The 18859-nt window shown below is 41.6% G+C and overlaps 1 protein-coding gene across 3 annotated transcripts in view; it reads right to left on the reverse strand.

Annotated features, from left to right (window-relative positions):
* Positions 1-1475: 1475 nt before the first annotated feature.
* LOC141110451 (myelin-associated glycoprotein-like) overlaps positions 1476-18859 on the reverse strand; it is a 28244-nt gene continuing 10860 nt past the window's right edge. Inside the window, exons 4-8 of one of the 3 annotated variants that reach the window (XM_073601798.1) lie at positions 15909-16211; positions 12971-13058; positions 9115-9202; positions 3629-3685; positions 1476-3481 (exon numbers count right to left, since the gene is read on the reverse strand). In XM_073601798.1, the coding sequence (XP_073457899.1) occupies positions 3407-3481; positions 3629-3685; positions 9115-9202; positions 12971-13058; positions 15909-16211 (611 nt within the window). In that variant the 3' untranslated portion in view covers positions 1476-3406. Of the gene's footprint in view, positions 3482-3628; positions 3686-9114; positions 9203-12970; positions 13059-15908; positions 16224-18859 lie in introns of those variants that run through there. The other 2 variants (XM_073601797.1, XM_073601799.1) reach the window with 2 other exon arrangements.

Here is an 18859-nt window from a genome sequence, read left to right on the forward strand (position 1 = left end):
TGTTTTTGAGCAACCTGCATACTAGCCTTTTAGGATGGCCGGAAGCTGACCGCTGTACACGGGGGGGGGGGGGGGGACAAAGCTCTGGCAAGAAGAATGGTGGGTGTCACAGGATCAAAGGAGCCTCCCAACAACCAGGTTTGTATTAACTATAAAGGCACTCCCAAAGAAGGTCCTGCAACTGGTCTTTATCCATTAGCATTTAAAATATTTATTGATGGTGTCAATAATACAGGCTGTCCATATTCTTTCCTGGGCTTTAACGTTAAACATAAGAAGTTCAGAAGCTGGAAGAAGAGACCTGAAACATTGCATGCCCCTTTACAACTACTACCTCAGGGACCCCTGAACATTTTAGAAACTACAAATCTAAGCATTATCTTATAACACCAAATAAAACAGCTAGTTTGAGACTCCTCTCTATATCACGATCTTTAATATCTGGGGCAATTAGCTCCTGATCAACCTGGGGAGATTTAATCTTACTTTCTGTGTCATCTCTGGGACAATAAGTGAAGAAAATTCTCCCTAACAGCTCACAGATAAAAAATAAAATAAAATAAATAATAATACATCTGGGTTTTTAACCCTTTCGTACTTTTTCAAAAAATGAAAAAAAAAATTTTTGGCTATACTTACACTTTAATGGAGGCCATGCGCAGTGTGATAAAACTGAACAATTGATATTCAATTTAACAATGTATATTTTAACATTTTAACAATGTCATATTTTTTTCCTCCGCAACTAGGGATGCACCGATACCATTTTTTTTTTTACAATGAGTACAAGTACCGATACTTTTTTTTTTTTAGTACTCGCCGATACCAATTACCGATACCTACCGCAACTGTTTTGTTTTAACTTCAGCTGTCAGCAATGGTACAAGGCATTGAAAAGTTATTTACAAATGAAATAAATTGATTTTTAATTTTTAATTTAGCGCTTTTTCAATGTGAAATGTGTAAATATATGTTAATATATATGTGTAAAAATGTTCACTAACAAAGCAAACAAATAAAAAGTTTTAATTGTTTATCGTTTATAAAAGACGTGAACAAAAGAAAAAAAAAAAAGCAGGAAAATAATAATTAAATGGAGGAGAATAGGGAGTTAATTAGGCTGATTAGAGTAAATTAAGGGTTATTAAGGGGTTAAACATCCCTTTGATCTGCAGATGAAGAAACAGAAATATACGAAAAAAAAACAATGTTTCTTTTTATTTTAGTGTTTCAGGGCTGAGCAATGTTGTTAATAAACATTGCCGGCTGCTTTTTTTTATTTTGACAGCTCCAATTACCGGACTTTAACACAGGGGAGACCCACTGACAGCTCAAAAAGCCGAGCCTGAAAGTATCGGTTTCAGGTATCGGTGCATTTGAACGAGTACTGATACTTGTGCAAATACTCGGTATCTGCACCAATACCGATACCGATACTAGTATCGGTGCAACCCTATCCACAACTGATTGACTTGGTTCAGTCAAAACCATCACTCATTACTTGGCCATGTCATATTTGTCCACTCAATTGATGTCTGGTTCTATCGGTTGGTGTATGGCCACCATAAGGCTAAGTTGGGGAGCTAGAACACCATTTTGGAATAAATAAGACACATAATGCACATTTGGCATCTTCACTTGGCTGTTTGCCTTCTTTCAGCACCGACAGATCAGAGCAGTCCTTCACTGTTACTAAATGATCCGTCCATTGCCGATACCATCTTCTCCGGGCCTTTTTCCAGATTCCCATCACTACTTTTTTGACCATTAATTTGCCAGTGTCGTGGAAAAACCCACCATACTCTTTTGTGCTAATAAGCACACATTCAGTCTAATGGTATAATGCATCTTTAAATAACCCATGTCTCCCGCATTTCCCCAGAAAACAGACATAATCACCATCTTAGCTCCATCGCTCCTTCATCTCAGCATGACTGCCTGCTAAGCAGTGCACTGGCTCTTTTATTCAAAGAAAACAAAAGCAATCACAAACAGGAAGTCCTGGCCCCAACAGCCAATTGCTTCATTCACAGGATATGACCTCACAGGATATGACAACACAGGATATGACAACACAGAATATGACAACACAGAATATGACAACACAGGATATGACAACACAGGATATGACCTCACAGGATATGACCTCACAGGATATGACAACACAGAATATGACAACACAGAATATGAAAACACAGGATATGACAACACAGGATATGACTTCACAGGATATGACAACACAGGATATGACAACACAGAATATGACCTCACGGGATATGACCTCACAGGATATGACAACACAGGATATGACCTCACAGGATATGACAACACAGGATATGACAACACAGAATATGACAACACAGGATATGACAACACAGGATATGACAACACAGAATATGACAACACAGGATATGACAACACAGGATATTACCTCACAGAATATGACAACACAGGATATGACAACACAGAATATGACAACACAGGATATGACAACACAGGATATTACCTCACAGAATATGACAACACAGAATATGACAACACAGGATATGACAACACAGGATATGACAACACAGGATATTACCTCACAGAATATGACAACACAGGATATGACAACACAGGATATGACCTCACAGGATATGACAACACAGGATATGAATGTGAACTAAGGAAATCCTTCCAACAGGATGGATCCGTTCCTGCTGATGGGAGATTATCTGCAGGTGTACGTCATGGCACCCCAAATATGTTGATCAGGCATCCACTAAACCGATAATGTCTTTGCAGAGAGAACACATCCCCCCCAGACTATCGTTCTATGCATTGCACAGGGGCCCTTCGCCGGCAGACACATCCCTACTCTGAAAACACTTCTCTCCAACCTCAGGAAGTTCACTAAACGGATCTCAACCAGCGTCGGTCTGCCCCAGTCAGCTCTTTAGAGTTGGCTGCAGGAGTACTAAAACAGGAAGACACAATGATAATACATATTAAAATACATCTTCGTAAAATTTCCACAACACCAGATACTGTATGTGCACAGGACTTATGTTGTCTCGGGATCCAACTCCATTCTCTGTCTCTATAGATGCTGCACAGAGGTGAGAAATGCACATTTTACATGAGAAACACAATTTCTAGGAGCCAGAGAAGGGTTGTTTTTTTTAGAGGTAGGTTTGAAGATCTAAATTCTTGAAACCTTGATGTCTCATGCAGAATTTAGAATATATAACAATTTCCCCATGGTTGTACATAATCACCTATGAAAGCCCAAACCAGGGTTTAGACTTATCCACCCTGGAAAAAAAAAAAACAGAGGGAAATACAAATCCGCTTTCATTACTCATGTGTTAATATTGAAAAGGAATTTTATTTGATATTTTGGACAGTATTTAGGTGTTTTTGAGTTCTAGGTAAGGGCCTCATATGTGTTTTTATATTCAGTCAAATTGGTCTTTCCTTGTATCATCTTCTGAGTTGCTGGCTGTAGAAAATAAGAACAGTTGGATCAATTGCAATATCAATATGTGATTTACATTTATATAAATTTGTCTTTGTCACACGTGGATATTTATACCAGAAATCATTAGAAAATATATTAAATAAATCAGGATTATTTTAACTTGCTTACCTCTAATACACAATAAACTGTATTTTCTCTCTCCATAAGATCTGTATACCTGGTATCCTATATAAAATATAGTATAAGAAAAAAAAATTGCTAAACAATGATTTATTGGGAGATTTGTCAATTTTCTGAGTGAGTTTCTAAAAAAAAAAAAAACACTCTCATAGCAAAATTAATATTCACATATCTTAACCAATCTCATACCATAGGCATGCTACATATGCCCAAAAAACTTTTACCAAACTATAGAGGGCATACATAGCACGTCTTTGGCTTGCCCTCTCTCCCCCGCCACCCAATATCTCCCCCCCCAATTTTACCAAATATATTATTTTTATTTTTAATAAATTCATACCCCTTTAATAACTATCAGTTAGTTCTAACTCATTCCCTCCTTCTTCCCTCAGCTATTATTTATTTGCTACTTTTTATTTCTATATTTTTTTTGTATTTTTCATTTAAAAAAATAAAAACAAACAAAAAAAACGAAAATTTTACTTTTTATTTTTATTCAATACATAATATTTTTTTTTTTTATCTTTTTATTATAAAATTGGAAAAAAAAACTTAATTCAATTCGTAAATATCTTGGCTTGCTTGTACCAGAAATTTAATTTTAGCATCATTATAGTTAGTCCTAACTCATTCCCTCCTTCTTCCCTCAGCTATTATTTATCTGCTACTTTTTATTCCTATATTTTTTTTTTTTGTATTTTTCATTCAAAAAAAATAGAAACGAAAAAAAGAAAATTTTGTTTTTTGTTTTTATTCCATGCATTATATATTTTTTATCTTTTTATTATAAAATTGGAAAAAAAAAACTTTATTTAATTCATAAATATCTTGGCTTGCTTGTACCAGAAATTTAATTTTAGCATCATTATAAATGGGACAAAAATATAGAGTAAAATGCACACATTTTCTCTACAATACCACCATTTTTTTTTTAAACTAACAGTGATCACACTAGGAAAAGTGTAAATTTAGGAACTTTTTTTTTTACATCTTTATCACCAAGAGAAAGCCTTATTTGTTCTGAAAATAACCCAATATATGTATTACTTTTTTATCATAATGACAAAGTTAGCGCAGAATAAACAGGCCCATAGTAGACGATTTAAAAACTGCTCAGGTCCATATTGTAGTATACAGAGGCAAGAGCGGAAGTGTAGATAAAGAGAAATTTTTTTTTTTTTTTATAGAATGGTATGAAGGGTTAGACTCTGTCAGGTTTTTATTGCAGTCTGTGTCCCAACAGAGGAGATTAGCTATTTCTATAAATCCTGCTGACCATTGCCTCTGGGACCGAATGTGAAAGAAAAGACAACATTTTATGACGTCACTAGAAATCCAGAGGAAATCCTCCAATGGGAATGCTTGTTCCAGTGATTTAGGAGAGATTTCCTCTCATTTCCTGTTGCATCTCTGGGTGGAGAAAGGGAAAAATTACCTGATAGGGATTTCACTCTTTTTCTAAGAATTTTTTTTTTTTGGGTGAAGTCATAGTCACTTCAAATCAAATTATATGCAACAAAAATCAACTTTAAAAAAAAAACAAACTTCCACAGGATTGGGTATTTAACACTTGCCTACTGGGCACCCCTTTCTGTGCAGGCCAATGCAGTCATGCTACACTGTACCCAAACTATATTTTTATAATTTTTTTCACACAAATAGAGCTTTCTTTTGGCCTTATTAAATCACCACTCGGTTTTTATTTTTGCTAAACGGAAAAAAAAACAAAAAAAAAACAGTAGCGATTAACCGCTTGGGGACCAGCCGTCGCAGTTGTATTGCGGCAGAATGGCACGGGCAGGTGAATCGACGTTATGTTACGTTGCTCCCTCTGGTGGCCACACGCCGCTGGAGGCGCGTGCGTGCGCCCACGGCTCTCCCCCGTAGCCGATGCGCGTGCCCGGCGGTCATCGAGACCGCCGAGATCGCTCGTAACACGGCGAGAACCGGGATCTCTGTGTTTACACACAGAGATCCCGGTTCTCTGAGGGGAGAAGTGACAGATCGTCTGTTCATACAGAGTATGAACAGCGATCTATCTCTTCCCCTACACAGTCCCCTCCCCCCTTTCAGTTAGAAACACAAACAGAGAACACAATTAACCCCTTGATCGCCCCCTAGTGTTAACCCCTTCATTGCCAGTGACATTTTTACAGTAATCAATGCATTTTTATAGCACTGATCACTGTATAATTGTCAATCGACCCAAAAATGTGTCAAAAGTGTCCGATGTGTCCGCCATAATGTTGCAGTCTCGATAAAAATCGCAGATCGCCGCCATTACTAGTAAAAAAAAAAAAATTAATAATAAAAATGACATAAATCTATCCCCTATTTTGTAGACGCTATAACTTTTGCGCAAACCAATCAATATACGCTTATTGCGATTTTTATTACCAAAAATATGTAGAAGAAAATATATCGGCCTAAACTGAGGAAAAAAATTGCTTTTTTAAAAAAATAATGGGGATATTTATTATAGCAAAAAGTACAAAATACTGTGTTTTTTTCAAAACTGACGCTCTTTTTTTGTTTATAGCGCAAAAAATAAAAACCACAGAGGTGATCAAATACCACCAAAAGAAAGCTCTATTTGTGGGGAAAAAAAGACGTCGATTTTGGTTGGGTACAATGTCGCACGACCGCGCAATTGTCAGTTAAAGCGACGCAGTGCCGAATCGCAAAAAAGTGCTCTGGTCAGGAAGGGGGTAAAATCTTCCAGGGCTGAAGCGGATAAATACCACCAAAAGAAAGTTCTATTTGTGGGGGGGGGGGGAGGGGATGATAAAAATTTCATTTGGGGACCATGTTGCATGACCGCGCAATTGTCATTCAAAGTGTGAGAGCGCTGAAAGCTGAAAATTGGTCTGGGCAGAAAGGGGGTAAAAGTGCCCAGTAGGCAAGTGGTTAAGTGAAAATTCACTTTGTGAAATGAACAGCCTCTGCTTCTTCCGTACATCTCTTTCAGTCAGTTGTACTGATTTTCAAAATTAAAAAAAAAAAAATAAATAATTCTAGGCGTCAAAAAGATATGGGTAAAATACCAACTTTGCAATATGCTGCAACAACATGGGAAACAATGGTGAAATACAAAATCACAGAGAAGTGATGACATTTATAAGAAAAAAAAAATTACATTGATGCAAGCCAAGTTCCTTCTTTCACTGTTTTGTCTTAATGACCAGGACATTTCTTGCGATACGGCACTGCGTCACTTTAACTGACAATTGCGCGGCCGTGCGGCGTTGTATCCAAACAAAATTGGTGTCCTTTTTTTCCCCCATGAATAGAGCTTTCTTTTGGTGGTATTTGGGAATAGATACCTACTAAATTAAACTTAATGAACTAGTCCATGACAAGGATGAAGTAAAAGGGTATACAAAAGTAAAATTTGACAGCTTTATTGTATAGATATGAAGTATATATAAATATGAACAAGTTCATACAGTATTGAAAGCATATAGACAGCAATACATGAACAGAGAATATTAACCAGCTCAATACCGGGCATTTTCACCCCCTTCCTGCCCAGGCCAATTTTCAGTTTTCAGCGCTGTCGCACTTTGAATGACAATTGCGCGGTCATGCGACACTGTACCCAAACTAAGTTTTTAACATTTTTTCCCCACAAATAGAAAAACTTTCTTTTGGTGGTATTTGATCACCTCTGTGGTTTTTATTTTTTGCGCTATAAACAAAAGATAAGCGATAAGTTTAAAATAAATATTTTTTACTTTTTGCTATCATAAATATCACAAATTTAAAAGTTTAGGCCGATACGTATTCTTCTACATATTTTTGGTAAAAAAATTGCAATAAGCGTATATTTATTGGTTTGCACAAAAGTTATAGCGTCTTCAAAATAGGGGATAGTTTTATGGCCTTTTTATTATTTATTATTATTTTTTTTACTAGTAATGGCGGCGACCTGTGATCTTTATTGTAATTACGATATTGCGGCGGACACATCGGACACTTTTGACACCATTTTGGGACCATTGGCATTTATACAGCGATCCATGCTTTAAAAAGGCACTGATTACTGTATAAATGTCACTGGCAGGAAAGGGGTTAACACTAGGGGGCGATCAAAGGGTTAACTGTGTGTCCTAGGGAGTGATTCTAACTGTAGGGGGTGGGGACTCACAAGGGGAGGAGACCGATCGGTGTTCCTCTGTACTGGGAACACATGATCTGTCTCCTCTCCTTTGAGGGGACGTGGATCTGTGTGTTTACACACACAGATCCAAGGTCCTGCTCGGTTAATGGGCAATCGCGGGTGCCCGGCAGACATTGTGGCTCCTGGGTACGCGCATCGGGTCCCGCTTGACACAGCGGGGGGGCGTGCGCCCCCCAGGCGGCCAGGAAGCCCAGGAGGCCATATGACGCCCTCCCAGGATGGGAGATCCCATCTGCGGACATCATATGACAATGGGCGGGTATTGAAGTGGTTAGTAATGCATTGAGAAAACACTGGTTGTGACACATGGTTAAACACACGATATCTGTTTGCTCTACGCGTTTCGCAACTTATTATCGCTCATCAGGAGCAAACGTGTATTGTGTCTCTGAAATGACAAAAATAAAATTATGAATTGATCCAGGACATTCACTTAATGAGGGGGCAATGAACTTGAGGTCAGAGTCCCAGCTGGTATTTACAGGGTGTCCATGTACTGCTGGCCTGGGGGCCATGTCCACTTACGTAATTGTCTGAACAACAGTAATGTCAGCCAATTAGATAGTAATTATGTGAAATCAAGTTAAAAACTGTAATATAGATATGTCTATTACCCTACAAACTACCAAACCCTTATCCCACACATGCTTCATGCGAAGTCCCGCCCTTTCTGCTCTCTTTTTATCCTATAAAGATATACAGTCATCCCTTATAAGCTTATTACAATATTCTAAGCAATGTTAGAACCAGTAATATGATTTTCTTTAGCGCTAACCAAGTTTTGCATCTAATACCGTAACGTTTGGTGTTACTTTGGGTGCCAGAGGTTGCGTGCCTATAGACTCCAGTGATGGAAATCTAAATCCTGGTCTAATTTAGTTCCCTCCAAAAGCCTCTGTCGCGAGTGAGTCTACCACACGTTTTACTTGGGTGAATAAGTGACAGGGTCACGTTAAGTGCAGGAACTTATTTAACCAATCAGAATTTACTTTTTAATGGTCTTTAATGGACCTTAGCAGAGTGGATTTTAATTGGTTATGCACCCAAGTACTTGAACCTCCTAAGGCAGCAATGGCAAACCTTGGCACCCCAGATGTTTTGGAACTACATTTCCCATGATGCTCAACTACACTGCAGAGTGCATGAGAACCATGGGAAATGTAGTTCCAAAACATCTGGGGTGCCAAGGTTCGCCATCACTGTCCTAAGGAATAAACACGTTGTATATTTAATAGGTTGGAGGGGGGGAGGGGGTTGCCTTTAACTAGGTTTCTACTCCTTCAGATACACTTACCTTGGTACCTTTTGTCTCAAAAGCATCCTTTTTTCTTCTAAATGAATTAGGGGCTCTGGATGTGGAAGCTTTGTTACCTAGAAGGAATCTTAAACAAAGAGAAAGATTTTGGTGTCATTTGTCATTTGTAGGGAGAACCTGGCAGTATACTTTTGTGGGCAGTAGACAGAACCTTTGTTATTTAGCAACACCATGAGACATAATTGTCGTAACATTTCAGTGGAAAATGAAGAAACAAACTTTTAGCACTATGCTATGGCATCAGAATCTGCAGAGTTCCCCTTTTACATCTGAACTTGTAGAGTTCCCTTTCACTGTAAGGAGAGACTCTGCAGATTCTGATGTAACTCTGGGAACTCTAAAATAAGGGCTGCTCTGGTGTACGGAGAGGACTCTGATGTAAGAGGGAACACTGTGGCCTCTGATGTAAGGGGTGCTCTGAGAACCCTGATTTACCTTAGCATACTCACTTAGGGCCCTTTCACACTGGGGCGGTTTGCAGACGCTATTGCGCTAATAATAGCGCCTCCAACCGACCCGAAAGTGCCGCTGCTGTGTCTCCAGTGTGAAAGCCCTGAGGGCTTTCACACTGGAGCGGTGCGTTGGCAGGACGGGAAAAAAAGTCCTGCCAGCAGCATCTTTGGAGCAGGGAAGGAGCGGTGTATTCACCGCTCCTTCCCCGCTCCTGCCCATTGAAATCAATGGGACAGCGTGGCTATACCGCCGGCAAAGCGCCTCCGCAGAGGCGCCTTGCGGTGGTTTTTAACCCTTTCTCGTCCGCTAGCGACGGTAAAGCGCCACTAACAATAGCGCCGCTTTACCGCCGACGCCACCCCCGCCCCAGTGTGAAAGGGGCCTTAGAGGTAGGAGAGAAGAGGGGGAGGGGGGAGACTTCAGTCACAGACAGGGATGGATGGCGAGCTCACTCACCCCTTGGCAATCATCACCTCTCATCCAGATGTATCTGAGGCTGCTGGGCTTCAAATTTCCCATCCCCACTTTCCTTTTATGAGGTACAGTGCTAGGGGTTGGAGTGGGTCAGACACAGAGGGGTAGGGGCGGGAGAAAGGGGTGCAGATCGAGCCATCTCTTTTAGTGCGCTTTGGGCAGTGTGAAAGAGAATGTAACAGACACTCTCAGCTTAGACAACTGCAGCCAGCAACCCTGCTGGGAAGCCATAGTCCAGTCTGAATAATGTGTCCAGGTTTCAGGCAGTCTGAAACCCGGACGCATGATTTCAAACCCAAAATGTCCTGGTGAATCCCGAACAGGTGGCAACCCTAAGTGCAGCCATTGGCTCCCGCTGCTGTCAAACAAATCCAATACATTCGGCGGCTATGGACACCAAATGCTGGACTCTGGAGCGCACCTGCAAGGTAACTTACCGGGAGAGCGCTTCGCCCAGGGGGTTATCTGATGCGGGGAGGAGCCGTGAGAGCCGCCGAGGAGCCACACTGTGCAAAACGAACTGCACAGTGGAGGTAAGTATAACATGTTTGTTATTTAAAAAAAAAAAATTGAAGCTTTACAATCACTTTTTATCACTTGCCGACCAGCCGCCACAGTTGTACTGCGGCAGAATGGCACGGCTGGGTGAAACAACGTTATGTTACGTCGCTTTGCCCTGTGGCCACTAGGGTCGCGCCCGCTGCTCGCCCCTGGAGCCGATGCGAGTGCCCGGCGGTCACGATCACCGCCGGGCTCCCATGATCTCAGCTCACACACGGAGAACCGGGATCTGTGTGTGTAAACACACAGTTTACGGTTCTCTGAGGGGAGAAGAGACTGATCGTCTGTTCATACAGAGTATGAACAGCGATCTGTCATCTCCCCTACACAGTCCCCTCCCCCTTCAGTTAGAACACACACTAGGGAACACAATTAACCCCTTGATCACCCCCTAGTGTTAATCCCTTCCCTGCCAGTGACATATTTACAGTAATCAATGCATTTGTATAGCACTGATCGCTGTATAAATGCCAATGGTCCCAAAAATGTGTCAAAAGTGTCCGATTTGTCCGCTATAATGTGGCTGTCACAATAAAAATCGCAGATCGCCGCCATTATTAGTAAAAAAAAAAAATGAATAATAAAAATGCCATAAAACTATCCCCTATTTTGTAGACGCTATAACTTTTGCGCAAACCAATCAATATACGCTTATTGCAATTTTTTTTTACCAAAAATATGCAGAAGAATACATATCGGCCAAAACTGAGGAAAAAAATGTTTTTTTTATATATATTTGGGGGATATTTATTATAGCAAAAAGTAAAAAATATTGCGTTTTTTTTTCAAAATTGTCGCTCTTTTTTTGTTTATAGCGCAAAAAATAAAAACCGCAGAGGTGATCAAATACCTCCAAAAGAAAGCTCTATTTCTGGGGAAAAAAGGACGTTGATTTTGTTTGAGCGCAACGTCGCACTTGTCAATTAAAGCGACGCAGTGCCGAATCGCAAAAAGTGCTCTGATCAGGAAGGGGGTAAAATCTTCCGGGGCTGAAGCGGTTAAAGTAGATTTTCAGGCTAAACCTAACTAGTCTTAAAAATGCCCCCTCCTGCTAGCCTAACACCTTTGCTGATTAACCCGTGTGAGAAAGATGTAAATACCTACCTATTTTTAGCCCGCACTGGTCCGGTCTAGTCAAATGATCCAGCTCCCCTGTGTCAGTCAGCAACAGCTGCAGGGGAGAGGAAGCAATGCCAACAAGGGATGGGCCATCAGAACTTATGGGTGACGTCACCACTCCCAGGCGTTATCAGCTATTGTTGAGTGCTCTGTCCTCTCCCCTGCAGTCCCTAATGGCAATGTCCAGCTTCCCATGTTTGACAGTATCTTACTCATTGGTCCAACAAATGGCCAGAATTGAACAACAAGACCCCCCCCCCAGGGGAGAGGAAGCAATGCCAACAACGGATGGGCCATCAGAACTTATGGGTGACGTCACCACTCCCAGGTATTACCAGCCATTGTTGAGTGCTCTGTCCTCTCCCCTGCAGTCCCTAATGACAATTTCTTACTTATTGGTCCAACAAATGGCCAGAATTGAACAACAAGACCCCCCCCCAGGGGAGAGGCAGCAATGCCAACAATGGATGGGCCATCAGAACTTATGGGTGATGTCACTGCTCCCAGGCATTACCAACTATTGTTGAGTGCTCTGTCCTCTCCCCTGCAGTCCCTAATGACAATTTCTTACTTATTGGTCCAACAAATGGCCAGAATTGAACAACAAGACCCCCCCCTCAGGGGAGAGGCAGCAATGCCAACAATGGATGGGCCATCAGAACTTATGGGTGACGTCACTGCTCCCAGGCATTACCAGCTATTGTTGAGTGCTCTGTCCTCTCCCCTGCAGTCCCTAATGACAATTTCTTACTTATTGGTCCAACAAATGGCCAGAATTGAACAACAAGACCCCCCCCTCAGGGGAGAGGCAGCAATGCCAACAATGGATGGGCCATCAGAACTTATGGGTGATGTCACCGCTCCCAGGCATTACCAGCTATTGTTGAGTGCTCTGTCCTCTCCCCTGCAGTCCCTAATGGCAATGTCCAGCTTCCCATGTTTGACAGTATCTTACTTATTGGTCCAACAAATGGCCAGAATTGAACAACAAGACCCCCCCATAGAATTTAATAATGGTCACAACAAGAATGAGCAAAAAATGTCAAACATAATTCACACAACTGCTTGTGTACTGAACACAGGAAGTTTTGTTCATTCCTGAATAAGAAACGGTTGGCTGAAAAATGTTGACTTCCAGCTTTCAATCAATTGTGTCAATTAATAAAAATACAACATTTCCATGATCGTTTTCTGTATAATATTACTATTCAATAATAGTATACTGTACCTCCAAATGAAGAAGGTGATCAATAACAATGAGATTAAGCATGCAACAATTATAATTATCCTAATATCTTTGTTCAAACTGTTTTCCACTGTAAAAAAAAAAAAAAAAATCATCATCAACCTTATCACCTTGAATTGGTCAGTTTTCCTTGCATCTTTTAAATTTGTTTGCCAGCTGTTCAAACCATCATTAAATCTTTTATATTTTTATTAATAAACTCATTCAAAATTATAGTTTTATCATCACCCGTGTTGACCATAGGCTGCCAATGTAGTAATCATCACTATACTGTATATTTTTGTTATAGCACCCCTCTGACTTCATTACATTTCTTCCTTTATTTTGTGAATTTCATTTTTATTGCTATTATTTATAACCACCACCAGAACTTTTTTTTTTTTTTTTTAGGGCAGGTTGATTTCCAGATTTGTTGGTTCTCAGCAGTGGCGTCGCTAGGGGGTGGATTTTGGGGCTATGGCCCCGAATCTGGGGCCCATAGCCCCGAGTCTCTTCAAGGGTTCCCAAGGGGAGGGGAGGCTCTCTGGGGACCCCGATTTAAGGGGGATGCTCTCTGGGGACCGTAATGTAAGGGGGGCTCTTTGAGGACCCTGATGTAAGGGGGGGCTCTCTGGGGATATGTATACACACACACGTATATTATATACATGTGTATGCCCGCCCAAGCATATGACTTTTTTTACTATGCTGCTATGGGCTCTAGCCCCAGATCTTTTGTAGACCTAGCAATGCCCCTGGTTCTCAGTGCTTCGCATTAAGCATAGAGCTGCACGATTAATCGTTAAGAATCGTTATCGCAATTTTTTTCCTGTTGCGATCTTGACAAAGTATTTCCCGATTCTTTCTATGCAGAGAATTCTCTCTGCTCTGCTAAAGCCGACAGCCGTCAAAAGAAAAGGAAAAAATATCCTGGCAGTCTGCCAAGAATCACAACATTCTTTAGCAGTGGAACTTAAGTATAAACATTGTAACAATTTGTCCTTTAGATCAAAGGAACAGACTTTGATGTGTAAATGAGTAAAGTTTAACCACTTAAACACTAAACCTTTTTCTGACAAGTTAAACTCATTTTTTTTTTTTGCTAGAAAATTACTTAGAACCCCCAAACATTATATATATATATATATATATATATATATATATATATATATATATATATATTAGTAGAGATCCTAGAGCAGTGGTTCTCAACCTGGGGGTCGGGACCCCCTCGGGGGGTCGAATGACTATTTGCCATGGGTCACGGAATCCTGGGCTGTTCCTGAAGCCCGCACTGCTTTCCCAGACTTTTAACAGCCGCGCAGCAGGGCTATGCCTGGAGCCCGCGGCCGCCCATTTAGCCTCTTTGCAGCCACCCATTCAGTTCACGGCATGGGTGGGGGGCAGAGACTAGAGGTCAGCTGACTGGTGAGGAATGTGAAGTGGGAGGGGCTGGAGGAGACCCTATCTCCTGATTTCAGCATAGGTGTCACTGCCGTGAGACACCACAGAGCTGGAGACACAGTGAGGCCAGAGACACAATGAGTAACACTACCTGTGATTATAGTTGCCATTAAAAGTCCCCACTACAATTCTCACATCAGCAGATGACCTTGATCAAGAGCACCTAAGTTGGCTGATCAGAACTCCCCCCAGCACTACCACTGATCTCACCCCCCACCAGCACTGCCACTCATGCCAACTTCCCGCCAGCACTGCCACTCATCCCATTCCCCCCCCCACCACCACCACCACCACCACCACCAAGGTGTAAGAGAAGGAATAAAAATAGAGAATACATGGTAGGGAGAGGAAAAGAGAGGGGGGAACAAAGAAAAACGGAGAGAAAGAATAAGAGAACAAGAAAAATGGCTAGAGAGAGGGATGGGGGGAAAAAACAACAAAGTAGGATAGAGAGAGATAAAAGGGAAAGAAAGGACAACAAAGAGAGAGTGTGTTACATCCCAAAACGTACCAGAAGAGGTTTTAATACTGTGCGAGTGGAAGAGACTCGGGGAGCGCTAAATGTCCATGGGTTAGGGTTACTTGTCTTGCTTGGGTGCTGACAGCCCACGCTACGAAAATAATTTTACTGTTATGGGTCCCCACAACTTGGGAAATGTAAACATTCCTTGTAATAGAAAAAAAGCATGACAGGACCTCTTAAATATGAGATCTGGGATCAAAAAGACCTTGGATCTCATATTTACACTAAAATGCAATAAAGTTTAAAAAAATTGTCATTTAAAAAAACAATTAAAAAAAATGGCTCTTTAAGAGCTAAGAGCCCTGCAGTGTCATGGAGACGGGTGGGGGTCATCTTCCCCTCACTCGTCTTCATGCACAGCTACTGAAAGGACCGGATTGCCGCTGATAAAAGTGATCTTGCGGCGAATCCGCCGCAGAGACCACTTTTATCTCGTAGCCGACTGCCGGCCGAAAACGGGGATACCTGGGTTATGGCAGTTAACTGCTGCCATAACAACGATACCCGTCTTCAAAGTGAGGACGTATATCGGCGTTCAGCAAGTGGTTAAATCTTCATCTTTTACGTAACTACTCATCCCTGGTGATCCTAACTGTTAGGACCTAACATGAATGTCCTTGTTCAGGCACTTCCTGTTATAGGGTGACACTGTTCTGTCCCTGTCTCTGCTTCTGCATTTTCATCTTCACATGAGCCCTTGGGGGGAGACTAAAAGCAGCCATACCAACACACATTATGCAGGCACAGTCTGTACAGAGTACAGAGCTGTGTTCGGCAACCAAAACTGAAACTAGAGCATGAAGACAGAAAGTGTCTGAAAGAGGCTAGAGGACATAAGAAGCACTGAGATGCACCAAAAGAGGAAAAGAAATTGAAAATATTTTTTTTCCAAACAAATGTTACCAACAAACTAATGTCTAAGACTCTACCACAGTAATATACTGAATAACATACCGGTACTTTTAATAATCTTGAGTTTTGCTGCCGTGCGACTTGTTTGCCCGTTAGGGAATGTTGCTGTACAAAAGATGCCTGAACCCTCATGATCTCCAGAAGCTAGGTAGGTTAGTTCAGATGTTTTTAGATACTTCCCGTTCCCAAGGTTCTTGTTATACTCTGACAGGGGCAATCCTGAGATGTTCCAGTTCAAAAAAGGTGGACTGGTGGCACAGGTATGTTCTACAGAACAGTTGACCAAAGTTGGTGTTCCGACAATTATCTCTCCAGGCACGGACAACACCGGCTGAGGTGGAACATCTATTGATGTAACTTAAAGAATTATGGTTAAATGTTATGTTTAAACATTTCTGAAGAAAAGTAAAGATTGAAAGTTTGCAGCTGAAACAAAAATCTAAATATGAGATACTATGATTAGTATTATTATGAAATGTTTGACCTTCAACAAGAACAGGAATACCACCACCAAACAGTGCCGGATTTAGACCTTGGGGGGCCCGGGGCAATTCAGGTTCGGGGGCCCCTCAACATAGATATTAAATTATATGATAAATAAAAAAGTGAACTGAAATGAATGATAAACAGCATTTGTTCTAAAAAAATATATATATTTATGTTAGGTTCTGAAGAAGACACTTATTCTGATTTTTATTGACTGTAATGCCCCATACACACGGTCAGATTTTCCGATGGAAAATGTTTAATGGGAGCTTGTTGTCGGAAATTCAGACTGTGTGTAGGCTCCATCGGACATTTTCTATCGGAATTTCAATCACACAAAATTTGAGATCTGGATCTCAAATTTTCCGATAACAAAATCCGTTGTCGTAAATTCCGATCGTGTGTACACAATTCCGACGCACAAAGTTCCACGCACGCTCGGAATCAAGAAGAGCTGCACTGGCTATTGAACTTCATTTTTCTCGGCTCGTCGTACGTGTTGTACGTCACCGCGTTCTTGACGTTCAGAATTTCCGACAAGATTTGTGCGACCGTGTGTATGCAAGGCAAGTTTGAGCCAACATCCGTCGGAAAAAATCCATGGATTTTGTTGTCGGAATGTCCGATCGTGTGTACGCGGCATAGGAATACACCTGGCAAATATTCTCTTTATCTGATTACTTTTTGTTTTTTACTTTGCGGTCCTCAATCACAGATCTGTGGAAGGTGACATTCATCTATACCATACAGAAACTTTTCATCTGTGGAAATCCCATTCAGATCCACGACTAATTAAAGTGCTGATCAAAATGGCCAATGTTTGTGCCCATACATACTACAATTATTCGTGGACACCTTGTCTGTTGTACTAGGAATTAACCATTAATTAGCTGACTTCTGTTTGATTGGGTTGAATGGATGTGCGATTGGCATTGCTATCTGTGTTCTGATAACGTTATCAGGTTATATTAATATGGGGTGGAGGTATCTTATATTTTTTAATAATTTTGTATATGGTGGAATTATTTATAATAAAGTAATTATTATTTTTGCTAAAAACAGTTTTTGTTCCTCCTTGAAGAATCCCTTTGGGGCTGTTTGCCCTCTCTTTTTCTCTAGAGAATTCTTTCTATATGCAGAATACACCTGGCAAGGGGGCCTGGGGCAATTTCTTTTTTTGCCCCCTTGTAAATCCGGCACTGTGGCCAAATGCAGGATCATTTTGGCAGGCAAAGCCCCAACACTTCTGGCTATCATTGGAGCTAGCCACTAGGCCTGCCCTCAACATTCCTATTGACCTATCACCATAGGCGTGCGCAGCCTATTGCATTAGGGTGTGCACCTCAAACCAAAGCTCCAAAGCTCAAACACATGTGCGTATATATATATATATATATATATATATATATATATATATATATATATATATATATATATATACACAGGGCCCAATATTTCAAGGCCTGAGCTACTAGGCAGTCCTCAAGGGTTACTCGCCACCAGTTGCCCCACCCAGCCCAACCCGCCCCTAATTCCGCCCCTAAACACGCCCTCATAAATTATCTGACACTTAAATGTATTATGCAGAATTAAGTTATAAAAATAATTATATTCACAACAACTGTATCCGTGCCCACCAATGAAGGCTGCCTGTGTCCCCCATGCAGCGTTGTGCCCTCCAATGCAGCCTTGTGCCCAGTGCCCACCATGCAGCCTTGTGCCAACCAATGCAGCTTTATGTCCATCATGCAGCCTTGTGCCTAGTGTCCACCAATGCAGCCTTGTGCCTAGTGTCCACCAATGCAGCCTTGTGCTTAGTGTCCACCAATGCAGCCTTGTGCCCAGTGCCCACCAATGCAGCCTTGTGCCTACCAATGCAGCCTTTTTTCCACCATGCAGCCTTGTGCCCAGTGCCCACCAATGCAGCCTTGTGCCCACCAATGCAGCCTTGTGCCCAGTGCCCACCAATGCAGCCTTGTGCCCACCAATGCAGTCTTGTGCCCACCATGCAGCCTACAAGTGCAGGGGAGGAGAGGAACAGGAGAGCCACCCAGGTGTTCAGAGCGCAGCGTGGGGAACACAGCGATAACAGCTTTCATTTTAATTGTTCCCGCCACTCAACGTCATATACAGCCCCGCCCCCTGGCCGGAGAACTTTGATTGACAGATCACCCGTCACTGGGATTGGATGGGTGATCTGTATATCAAAGTCCCGGGACCAGGAGGAGGGGCTGTATCTGACAGCGAGTGTTGGCAAACACGGCTATTGAAATAAAAGCTGTTATTGCTGTGTTCCCCGCGCTACGCTCTGAACACCTGGGTGTCTCTCTCCTCCCCTCCGTGAGCGCTGGGAGATGGACTCCCATTCCACACAGGCTGCCGGCTTGCCCCCGCTCCCAAGCAGCTCTTCCTCGCCAGCCCTTAAAATCCACTCGCAAAATGCGAGCGGATTTTTTGAGGGCTGTGTGTGTATATATATATATATATATATATATATATATATATAT

The sequence above is a fragment of the Aquarana catesbeiana genome, linkage group LG10 (genome assembly GCF_042186555.1).
Source record: "Aquarana catesbeiana isolate 2022-GZ linkage group LG10, ASM4218655v1, whole genome shotgun sequence".
Classification (NCBI taxonomy): domain Eukaryota; kingdom Metazoa; phylum Chordata; class Amphibia; order Anura; family Ranidae; genus Aquarana; species Aquarana catesbeiana.